Source organism: Mugil cephalus, chromosome 17 (genome assembly GCF_022458985.1).
Source record: "Mugil cephalus isolate CIBA_MC_2020 chromosome 17, CIBA_Mcephalus_1.1, whole genome shotgun sequence".
Classification (NCBI taxonomy): domain Eukaryota; kingdom Metazoa; phylum Chordata; class Actinopteri; order Mugiliformes; family Mugilidae; genus Mugil; species Mugil cephalus.
In genome coordinates this window covers 8,504,068-8,516,495 of record NC_061786.1, presented here as the reverse complement: position 1 = coordinate 8,516,495, position 12,428 = coordinate 8,504,068, and the positions used below count along the sequence as shown (strand labels likewise).

At 41.9% G+C, this 12,428-nt stretch overlaps 1 protein-coding gene across 3 annotated transcripts in view; it reads right to left on the bottom strand.

The window, feature by feature from the left end:
- Nucleotides 1–12,428, bottom strand: part of zdhhc14 (zinc finger DHHC-type palmitoyltransferase 14) — a 40,467-nt gene that overhangs the window by 4,317 nt on the left and 23,722 nt on the right. For all 3 annotated transcript variants that reach the window (XM_047610895.1, XM_047610893.1, XM_047610894.1), the window contains exons 3-8: nt 10,425–10,577; nt 6,469–6,606; nt 5,586–5,634; nt 3,878–3,980; nt 3,151–3,260; nt 1,259–1,364 (exon numbers count right to left, since the gene is read on the bottom strand). In XM_047610895.1, the coding sequence (XP_047466851.1) occupies nt 1,259–1,364; nt 3,151–3,260; nt 3,878–3,980; nt 5,586–5,634; nt 6,469–6,606; nt 10,425–10,577 (659 nt within the window). The remainder of the gene's footprint in view (nt 1–1,258; nt 1,365–3,150; nt 3,261–3,877; nt 3,981–5,585; nt 5,635–6,468; nt 6,607–10,424; nt 10,578–12,428) is intronic.

Here is a 12,428-nt window from a genome sequence, read left to right as displayed (position 1 = left end):
CTGCTTGATTCAATTCTAGATACAGTGTCTTCACAAACCCGGCTATCTTGTCAGAGACAACTCCTCTGCAGAAAATATTTGTTCACCGACTATGGAGTACTTTCAGATTAAATGTAATTTGTTAAATATTATCTCTCTATGGTTCCTCAGTGCTTTTCTTGGTCCTGCTGCATACGTGGATTATCAGCGGGACGACGAAAAACACACACACAAAAAAATTTCTGATGAGCAAGAGGTAAATTCACAAAATGCGGCGCCACCTCAGAAACAGAGTACATAAAAAAAAAATCCGTCCGCTACAGGCAACGCATGATGCGACACATGCAAAATTGAAAACCTGCTCGCTGAAATTTCATCAGTTTCACTCTAACGCAATGAAAAATAGATTAACTGGATACGCATCTGGAAAGGGCAAGAACATTGTGTGCCATTTGTGATTGTGCAGGATGTTGGTGAAAAAGGGCTGAACGCAGCCGAATGAAGGCGTTGTTTGAAGGAGTCTGACCTCATCTGACCTTTACAGTCAGCGATAAGGCCAAAGTTATCCTGGCCAGGTCCTAAACCACTACGATCACGAACAACCAGATGCAAAACAGTACAGGGCAGAAAGTCTGAAGATTCAATTCATCAAACTGACACCTGATGCTTTTACTTTGGAGCTGGAGATTCACAGGCTGCTGTGAAAGATGCTTTGTTACAGCTTTACTGCGTATATTTAGACAATTTAGAAAACAGAAATCAAACCCCGTCAACATTATCGATAGTGTGTGTGTGTGATAGTGTGTGTTTTTTAGCCTCTTTAATGATCTCTCCATATTGTTTATTATTAGGATCTCCATTAGCGTTAGTCGAGACTAAAGCTAGTCTTCCCAGGGTCCCACGCTACATACACACCATATGAGTATTTTCATGGTCAACTGAACTTATCCAGTGTTTTCTTATTTCGCCTTATTGATATCAGTCTGACTGCTCACAGTGGAAGCACAAGGTTTTATTCTCGACTGAAAACAAGGAGCACATCAATTAGGCTCGGGCTGACAACGATCATTTATTTCGAAGAGCATCGACAGAATCCACCCCATCTGTCACGTCGTCACTGGGAGAAGAGAAACAGACTATAGACTACATTAACAGCAGACGGGGTTTGTTTTCAGGTGCAGCGTAACATATATATATTTGCGCTCTCAAAACAACCTCATCTAGACCGGCCGTGACGAGTCAAGTCGTCTTGGAGAAATGACAGAGGCCAGTGTCTTACCATGTGGCTTTGCTGGGACTGCGTAGCTCCGTACATGGTGATGCCATTGGTCGGTGGTGCCAGCTGTGGCGCGTCTGATTGGATAAAGCCTCGCCTGTCAATGAGACTGGTAAGAGAAGAGCAAAGAATAGACAAAGACAATGATTGTGAGTCTTGATTCAAGCAACTCTACACATTCTGTGCAGCTCTGAAAGCCTTAAAGGAGATGTATAATTTAAATGGTCAGTGATTCTGACTGACTGCAACAGCAAGATAATAGGTACAGCGTTGTATATTAACATTATAATAGTGTGAACGACCTTCAGTGTCGGCCGTGCATAAACCTGATTATTCAAGCCTTCACCGTGAAGAAGACGGACTGAGTGCATAGAGTCATTTTCCACTCTCACACATCCACATAAAATCACAACTCGGTAATAAATCACCGCGGCCCTGCAGTGAGGTGAATCACTGTTTTTATCCTGTCGCCAGCGCTGCAGAACTCAGACGCAGCTGGTTAGACAATGACCCGCTGAACTCTGGATATGAACTGTGCATGTGCACATGTGTGGACACGGGCCGCACACAGTGATAGCGGCTGTTTATTAGCCAGAGCTTGACCGTACACTGAGCCGTCTCCAACACATCTACACAGATACACAGCCGATGTGCGAGTTCGAGCAGGGTAATTATTTAACAGAAAGCTCCACTTGGACTGAGGAGGAACTGGGTAAAAACGGTTTGTTAGTGGTAAACGCCGGGAACCCACAGCAGCATTAATTGTGGCGAGTCTGAAATACAGTTAGGAGGAAACGAGTGTGAAAAGGTGAAGTTTGACGTGTTGCAAAACATAAGGCGCCGTCTATGCAGGGAATCAGATGCAAAAGTGCTTTGTCAGTTTGTGTGTGTGTCATGCAGCGTTGTTTGCTTAGTCCAAGAGTGAGCTGAAACATTCCTCTCTCTCTTTGGCCGACCCAGCTGTGCAGTGCCTGTGGCCACAAACATACACACACACAAGAGTCCAGATGGCAGCCACCTGTGCACCGTGGACTCTGCTTTGCCACCCACTGGAATCATTATTGAAGATTTATGGTTAGTGTACGGCCACTGATAGAATGTTGCTAAAACCCTCTGCAACTGTTGCATAAATCTGCATGTTTATAGATACATACATAAAGCAAAAGGCAACGTTAAAGCCAGCTAGCTCCAAAGGGAAAAAGGTGTTTGTGGCGTCACAACACTGTCAGCGGGAATGTGTATCTTGAAAGTGGGCATGTGTCCTGAAAAGATAACACTAGAAAGTAGGTTTCTCTGACTCACTTTTAAAGACCACAGTAGAAAAGCAAGGCAAGTTTAAGTCAAAGTTTCAGAAGTGAAACCTTCCATGAAATACAAATGAAAACGGAGCAAGAGCTGAATTAAAAGAAGCTGGGAGGGAATGAGCAATGTGTAATCTACATCTACAGACTCACAGGCAGGCCTGTTTTTTTTTTATTTTATTTAATCACATAAACAGTAAAAGTGGGAAATCTAATATATCTAACCAACTTTGATCTTGGACTTGGTAAAAATAGGCTTGACATCCCTTCCACTCATGCAGTATCTCAGCAGCTATGTATAGAGGAAAAAGCTGGAGGCAGGCTCATTCAAAGCAGCTCTTCACTTCAAACACAGTCTTCACTGGCACTTCTATTTTAGCCTTTGGATAAAATGGAAAATTTAGATGAGCGGGAGAGAATAACAGGTGCTGTGACCTATTAAAGTGACTGAATGTTTTTTTTTTTGTTTGTGTTTTGAATGATAGGGTTTATATGTCGTCATCCGGGAGCGGGAATGTGTACGTCATGTTACGGAAAGAAACAAACAAAAACAAAACGACAAAAAACAAACACACTCATTCTCATGGTCCATACCTCGGTGGCAGAGGTCCACAGAGCGCCGCGCAGCAGTTTGTGAATATGTTACCATGGCTGTAGGGGTTATAGTTGTCCTTGCCTCTTTTAGAGGACCACGAGCCTTTTATCTGGAGGAGACCACACGACATTATGCGTCACACCTTCTGAAGAACAGATAACTATTTGTGCCACTGATAAAAAGTGCGAGGCTCAGCTGTTTGTGTCTAGTCTGGAGCTAAAACGGTTTGAAGCCCGTACAAGGACAGAACCCAAAACCCCGGCGTTATTAGCATCACGCTCTAAACAACTGAGCTAACCGGGGACACTGAGTCATGACTCACTCCAGTCTGTTTGAGGTGTGAATAATTCAGAGCTTGAGCTGTGAGCACATGTCAAGGATGAACCTCCACATGCTTCTGTTTCCCATTTCAATCCATCTGTTACAGTGTTATGATATTAATACCAAACAAACTGCACAAAAGGGGAAACTATAAATAAATCAAATTAACTTGTACTCATTTACAAATATAGTTACAGCTCAGAAATGATTTAGTTGTCATCCTAGTCTAACAAACATTTTACAAAAACAGCAACTTCCAAAGTCATTAACACTGTTTCACTACTTTTCACTGATCTATTAAATGGAAATTGGACATTTTTAACTCGTACAACATTTACTTCCCGTCTCATTACTTGGCAGTTTACATGTGAAGTTACACTTTATCTTGCATAAGTTCATACTTACATCTTCATTGGTGGTCTGGTTGGAGCTGATCAGGTAGGTATGGAAGCCTGATAGGCCCACTATGGACCAGACTGAGAAGAAACACACGACCACCTCCAGTACAGTGACACGATTAGGTCAAGGAAGATTTCCTTGTCATGTTTTTTGACTTGATGTTTTGCTTGGAGCAACAGACAAGAATACGACAAACGCACACAGATACATTTATACACTCGTATGCTGTGGAGCCTGCATGCACACAAAAAGTGCAGTTGTAGCAGCTAGCATATTGACCTACAGCCCGGGGGCTGTCCTCCTCTTGCCAATACTTCCTAGTTACCAGTTCATTTGGCAGGGAGAGCGCAACGCTGTTCATTTTCTCTGCTCCACATAGAGCTCATGTGTCACATTTTAGAATACAAAAGCGCATTAATATGAAAACAAAACACGTGGACATTAGCCATCTATCATCACAGGTGTCTGAGGACATACTGAATATACCTTCACTTATCATAAGTCAAATCAACTTTACAAAAAAAATCCACTTAACACCTCTTCTTCCTTTTTTTTCTCTTCCTCTTTAGCAAGGTCAATACATGTCATCATTCTTCTAGTACAAAGGACTGCAACGATAGTATCGACTGCGATTCCCCTTTATTAAAGTCCTGTAGGGCAGAGGACGTTATCAGCTTGGCTTGGCACACATTTCTCTGCCAGAGTTATCTCACTCAAGCCATAGAGAGAAGGGCAAAGAGAGACAGAGAGAGAGAGAGGGAAAGAGAGAGAGAAGGACAGCGTAGCCCTGTGCTCTGAACTTGATTTGTAGTTTGGAAAGAGCTTCAGTTTCATTTAGCGTCGCATTTGAGTTGATCAGTTCAAATCCTGAACCAGCTCTATTGCCCCTGGTCTGATTAGATCCTGGTTCAGATCGATGGCAGTGACAGAATGACCTCAACTATGTCAAAGGGGAAGAGAAAAAGGACAAACAACTGTCTTTTCAGGCCAGTCATTGGACGTTTTATGATCTCCTTGATTAAAAAGTGAAATCAAATTTAGCTTTAGCTCTGCCCAGCAAATTTTCTGTGCTGCAGCCGGCAGCAGGGGCCACATTATTACTAAATTACCCATTCAAAGCTGAGGTCAAACAGTGTGAAACTGACCCTGGACCCCCGACTTGTTTGGATGCATCACAGTCCAAGATATTATATCCGACTTTACAGTGTATCTGTAACACACTTGCCATCTGCTTTCACGTCAAATCTCCTTCACACAATATCTCTGAAGAGGGAGAGGGCCAAGTCAGACGAAGCCAAACACTCAGTGAATTAATCAACAGAGACAGAAAGCGGTGCTGCCTTGCGTGCTGAGTTAGCCCGATGGAACAAGAATAATCAGACGCACCACAGTCGTGCAAGTAGTCCTCTCTCAAAAAAAAAAAAAAAAAACGACAGAAGCAATGTATTGACATATTTTGAAAAGGCACGACACGCAAATTAATTCTGACCTACAGAACAAACCGTGTTGGCTCTCACAGCGCAAACTCGCCTGCATCAGGATGAAGAGATGCAGAGGAATCTGAGCTGAGTCATATAATCTCTATTGGCTGACAAGCTTATCACGAGAAGCGTGATTTTGGCTGTAGTCTAGCCAAAATCTGATTACCACTCTTATGTACACAGCTCACTTAGCTCAATAGTAAAAGCCAGTCAGATTTCAGTGAAAAGGATATCTAGCAGGACTATCTTTAAGTGCGCTGAGGAATCCATTTCGATGGGAACCTGTGAATAGAGAAAGAACAGGTTTCCATTAGAATACCATACACAGTCTCACATAAATAACATCCATCCATGTGTCAGATATTGAGCACTACCAAGTCTCTACAGGCACGTTCCCAACTAAAGTCAACAAGATGAACCGAGTGACCTCGGTGTGGCCACTTTAACTGGAAAAGCAATTCAACCTCTGTGAAGAAGAGTAGGAGGACGGACTCAGAGGAAGACCGCAAATTAAGTGCAGGCTGACTCTATGCGTCTGTGGGAGATATCTCTGTGGCAGCCAGACAGATACTTACTTAATTCTCTGTTACTGGTGAGACATGCTAATTATGAATTCCTCTTAAAAGAATAAGTTAGAATTTGGGATACTGTGAAACAGGTTCCACCGCTACTGTAATGTACACTTGCCAGTTTGTACTAAAACAAATGCACTGTAATATAACGGTTCTGAATTAATCCCCCTACTTGACTGTTATAATCAGGAAGGTGGAAATTCAGCTGGTGATTCAAACTGCTCAGATGCCCATTTGCAAAATCTGACTGCGCTTGGATGCAGCAATCAAGCCAAGGAGAATAACTTCATGACCATTAATCACTACAAGTTAATCTTGACCCCTATTTCTTGCCCCAGTGCTACACTGATCCACCGTCATTTAAACACGCACACGGTCCACCGCCTCCTCCCAGCTAGAAAGATGGTAACGAGCCAGTACGCTGCGGGGTTTCTCAACGCCCACTTACAACCTGCTGGCTGCAAACACACCAAGAACACAGCCACGAGGGACGTGTGTCCGTACTACGCCTGATGCACGCACGTATTCCCACCTGGCTACTTACGTAAAATGATGTGAGTGATGACAAACGCGAAGATGAAGATGGTGAGGAAGGACAGCGAAAGGATGAACATGTAGAAGAAACGGTAGTTCCTCCTTCCCACGCAGTTCCCCACCCAGGGACAGTGGTGGTCAAAACGCTCTGCGTGGACAGGGAGAGACAGACGGAGGGAGATCGTTTATTCCATTTCGTTATATTTTCAACACACACGTGACCCATCTTTAGTCTTACGCCACCACACTTCTGTGGCAAAAGTCAGTCAGCGTTTAAAAATATCTCCAGGTTACTTCAGTGCACAGAGGGTACAAATCCAGAACTGTGGGAAATGGGGGAAACGGGAAATGTCCCTCTGCATCTTGGCATAATAATATACACATTTTTCACATAGTGCAAACGGGCTGTTTATACAAACTAGCCAATGGGAGTCAGCGGCTGGCCAACATGGCCGTGTAAGGCTGATCGGTTAAGTGTTGTTGTGTAGCACAGAAGAGCCCGTCGTTTGAGTGAGTAAAAGGTCTAAAATTAGAAGACGGCAATTAATGTGGAAAAAAAAGTAGGCCTCTACGTGTAATATGAAGCATTCAATTACTTAAGAAATCTAACGCGAAAGGCTTTTCAATTAAAATGAGTAAGCGGTATTTTATTGAGAGAAACTGTAAACAGCTCCCAACACTTACTTTTCACCGACTGCTCTGAGAGCGGAAGACGTATTGTTACTGTGGTTATTTAATCAGCCGCAGCTCCAAAGTCTCTCAGTGTGGACGACTAGCTGTGCACAGTGGTAGCCACTTAACTAATTAATCAGAGTCATTATTTGTTTAGTGTGGTGAAGTGACCTGCTTTTGTCTGCATTAATCAATGCCTGATTGAGATGTGTCAGAGGACCGGAGCCTTCAGTCAGACTGAGGGGTGAGCCATTACTAGTCAAATCACATTATCACTCAAGTCTGCCAGTGGTCTTTAATGTGAAATGACACTAGAAACGAGAAAAGACTTTTAATCGTGCATTCTTACTCTTTGAGACTGATATTTCTTCCAAATGATGACAGCAGAATACAGTTTAAACAGCTTCTGTCTCAAAACCATGAATCGTTACCTCCCATAGTCTCTGATCCATGAACAGTGCTCTTTGTACCATGGGAAGATGATAGCAAAAGTGGACCATGGTGAGCTGTTAAGTGTGTCTCATTCACTGAAGGCATACGCCATTATTTATTCTTGACTTTAGTTATTTTGGAGAGAAGAATAATAATACGTATTTATTGTCTTAGTCTGGTGAAAAACAACAAAATACAGTTTGGCAGACCTTAAAAAACAGAAACAAGAGCAGCGCAAAAAAAATAAAAAAATACAGCAGCTATACACAATGAAATACAATATATATATATATATAATAAAAGCAGACGTAAACACATGAATGTAATTTATAAAATGAGGGAAAAATATCATCTAAAACAGTAAACAATTAAACAATAGTGCAAATGGTATCTGTGTTACTGCACATACGCCTATTGAGGCGGCTGGACTGGGGAATAACTATGGGAGTTACTGCACGGGTCTCTGAAGGAGGTTAAAGGTGTGAGGGATTTGACAGCTTGACGGTAGAAGCTCATTTTTTTTTAGTTTATTAGTTCTGGATTTGATAACTTGCCATCTCTTCCAAAGAGACGAGCGCAAAGCTCAAATTATGACTCAGACCCTCAAAGCGTCCATATGTGCAGTAATGTCACTGCTGCAATGAAATAAATGTCTCCGCTATTAAAAGCTAAACAAATCTAACACTAACCCCACATGGCTACTTTGCATACTTCAACATGAACACATGGCTAATTGACAACATATTCATACTCTTTTTTTTTTTTTTTAATCATCAAAATAAAATCATTTTATTTGTTCATTCATACTTATTACGATTTCATTCATTAATTTAGATAATGGCTTTTAAAAGCTCATATTACTAAGGGTGAAACTTACAGTCGTCTCGTCTGGCAACTGCTGATTATAGCATCTGTGCGTTTTCTCAGGTGAGTAAGAAGATTGTCAGTGCGGCCTGAACTAATCCATTCAACTGTTTGACAACATACAAATGTGATCAGAGCAACAAAGCCCCAAATACTTTTCTGACTCCTCACTGGAGACACACGGTGATATTTGGTCTTAAACGGGGACAAAGAGGTGGTGCAAAAAGCTGTGGCAACTGATTACTCAGTGGAATTATCCTGCTGCTGCTGAAAATATTTATATTTCTGTGCCAAGAATGTGTTTTTGCTTACACAGCAACATAAACCACAGGGGTGCATTAATACTTCATCTAATGTCCTCTAACTAACTAACTATAAATAAATAACAAAAAGTTAAATTCAAATTCCAGACTTGAGCTCATAAAATCAAGCAGCCGGACCATCTTATCCTACTGTGTATCCTGTAAAGAATAATACACAGCATGACTCCGTATTATAACGTTATGCTCTTCTAAGCTTCATATGTCACCTCTGTGGGGACAACCCTCTGAAAAGGAAGTGAGTCCACCATATTCCTATCCTGTATGTCCAACACAAAGGGCCAACCATTCTGGTTCCTAACTTATTTAAGAGCTCGTAATCCCTGAGGCGTTTACAGCAGAGAGGCAGCGACAAGGGAGAATTCGAGGGACTGGGGAAATACGCCACTTTCTCACTGCAGGTGTGATCCTCATTTAATTTATCAATCATGTTTCTTACTTATCTTTACAGATACAGAAACCATGCTACGGGCCTGGAAAGCACAGAAAATTATCCATCAGAATACAGGTCCTTTACTTCTGCATGCATCATAAATTTTGTGCACGATAATTCATGAGGATTATCTGAATGTTGGATGGAGACCAAGGGCTTTGAGAGCACGATGGAAAGTGTTATTATGAAAGAGACACTAGTTACAACTGAGATTCTTCAGCAGAGTTCATCACTCAGCCACTTGCAGCAGACATGTGTCACTGTTTTCATTTCACTGCCATCTGTGGCTCACATTTCAGAACTACTTTGTGCTTACACTCATCCATATATCCAAGACGAGCTATAGCTGTAACCAAGGGCCTGGATACCTACGACCACCCTGCTCAGTGTCCGTGTTGGGTCTGGAAAAAGCCTTTAAAGCATCTACCTAGGTTTAAATAACCTACTCATTGACAGTGTGTGTTTTTCTATACAACTTTACGTGAAATCATTGTGAGCCGTACCATTTATAGTAATTTGCCCATCCACTAAAAATGTGCACAAAATCCTCCTTTGTATTCACACGCAACTTGCTCGAGAAAATGACTGCCCTTCAATCTTTTTGTTCAGCTTCCAGGCTCGTCTTCCTTCCTGCCAGCGTGCATCTACTGCATCTGATTACCACCTCCTCTTCTTTGTTCCTGTGTTTACAACTTCCTCATCATAGTCTCCCAGGTTTTTCAGGCTGCTCCACTCCAAAAAAGGAAATGGAAATAGACATTCAAAGACAGAGCTGTCTCTGAAGAGTGAGGAGCACAAAGACCCTGATCAGAAAAACACAGGCACACAGGTCTCCGTCTCTCTGTTTCTATCTTCTAGTGATTGCCTTGCAGACTCTTCACCGACAGACAAAGCACACAGTCGTGAAGAGCACGAAAACAACGCGATTATGTTGCCATTTCATCCGGTGTTATTATTGTAAGTATTCCCTCCTTAGGCCACAGTATGCGTGGTACACTCCCTTTAGATCTGCATCATAAACTAAACATTTACCTTTCACTTGTGTTCTCACAAACACAGATGCAACCTTTGTTTGACCATTATTTGTCCAAGCTGAAGTGTGTGTGTGTGTTACTGTGTGTATTTAACAATGGTATTTTTACAGTGTTAATGTGCACAGTTCAGGGGAGGTTTTTCATCAAATCCAGTTTACCCAAAAATTATGTTTAATGTCTAAACCATTCAGAGAATATTACTGACACTCACCCACACAGTTGTCACAGAGGCTGCAATGGGAGGCACGTGGTGGTCTGAAGATTTTGCATGTGAAGCAATACTTCAGTTTGACTGTCTGACCGTTGATGACCACCTCCTTAGTCCTGGGAGGAGGCCGGTAGCCTGTAGTACCATTAGCCACATCTGCAGGAAAAGAAAATGCAAGAGATACATAAGCATCCGCATGAAAAGACTCAGCTCTGTTACACATTTGCAGAGAGACAAAAGAACAGCTTTATATTTGTATAAAAGTAAAGACATAAAATTAGATACAATGAAAGCAACAACAACAGGGTACAGCATAAATCAAAGTGTGGCACTACAATGTGCTATAGCAACCTCTACTTTACATAATATATGGTCAACGCAATAACCCAAACAATAGAGAGCAGTCCATTATATGAAGAATACAGGTCACTAATGGCTAGCAAATTTACATTTGTGATGCACTACAATAAATGTGATGCCTTCGGAGCCTTTTAGAAATTGAATTTGCAAAATCTGCCACGTGAGACACTGAAGAGGTTCAGATGACGCATTCCTTCATGTGCAAGATGAATAACATCCACTAGATTCCACTGACTCCAAGCAATCTGTTTGGGCTGTCTGCTTTAATTTGTCTCGAGACTGAATGCATCTCAAAAATCCTGCGATGAAAAGTGAAATCTTTGCCAATCCTCGCAGTTATTTTCAGCTCCAATTACGTCTCATGACATCAGCGGCTTAAAAGGGTTAGAACGTGGCAAACCCGCAAGAGCGCATTCATTTTAATTATCTCCACCATTTAGGCTCCTTTGTGTTAACTATACAGACTCTGCTGCTGCGGGCCGAACTCGACAACCTGAACCAATCTTTTGCACTGGTGACTGAAGGGGACGCAACCATGAACGCAACTGTTAAAGTGACTAAAACTCCAACCTAGTTCAGGTCACGTTCACAGGCAGGAATTCAACATGCACTTAACACCACAATCCTCAGACTATAATGAAAGGGAGAAAAAGAAAAAATGGCAGCAGGTTGTGTTGAATGGCTTTTAATGGAGCAAGACAGTGGTGATGACAGGCTAAACGGGAAGGATGAGAGCAATGATAGTGATTTTAAAAAAGGTAGAGCATGTATCCTATTATTGCTCTGCTCGCTTTGAGCACTCTCACACATTCTAAGAGTAGGAGATAGTTTGCGTGTAGGAAGATAATTTTGAGGTAATTTACACAGAAGCATTGCTAACTGAGTGGATGTGAGTGTCAGCAGGAAGGCGGGTGGGTTGTAGGGACTCAGGCTTGTGTGGGTGTTTGACATTTAGAAAGGGGAGCAGAGGAAACGCAGCCAGAGAGTTTTCTTCTGTTGAATCCTCTATTGTGATCAATGCCTACGGAGCAGGCTCGCCTCTCCTCCACACTCCTTCTCCTCCTCTGCCCTCCTAGCAGACTCCATTGAGGGAGACGGAAAACGAAGGGAACGTGAGAACAATTTGGAGCAGCTTCCGCAGCGTTAAACCACCAGGAGATATATTCTTCGCAACGGTACAATCTACAGTAAAATTAGCTCCTGTCAACTGAAACAAAGATCAAGGTGCCTGTGCAGCATTAGAGGAAGCCTTTTCAAAGAGGGATCTCTGAAACAATGCAGGCAGGCAAGGACATTATACGTACTGACATATACTGACAAATAAATAAAGGCCAACGAGCCATTGTGTCTTTATAAACTCTCTACAATCCTACAATCTGGTAATGTAATTAACACTTAGCTATGTGTTAGATTTTACTGAAACAGTCATTATGAAACATATGGAGTGAAACTAAGTCGATAAAATATGATTCATCTACAAAAAACAAAACAACAAACATTCCAGACTTATTTTAACTTGTCTTGTTGACATTTATTTCACTAAAAGTCACTGTTAATCCCTGATAAATACTGTCTGCAGTGTTTTGTTTTCCTTCTGTAAAAGGACATGATGCCTGGAATATCTAAAATAGATTCTTATCTGAATAT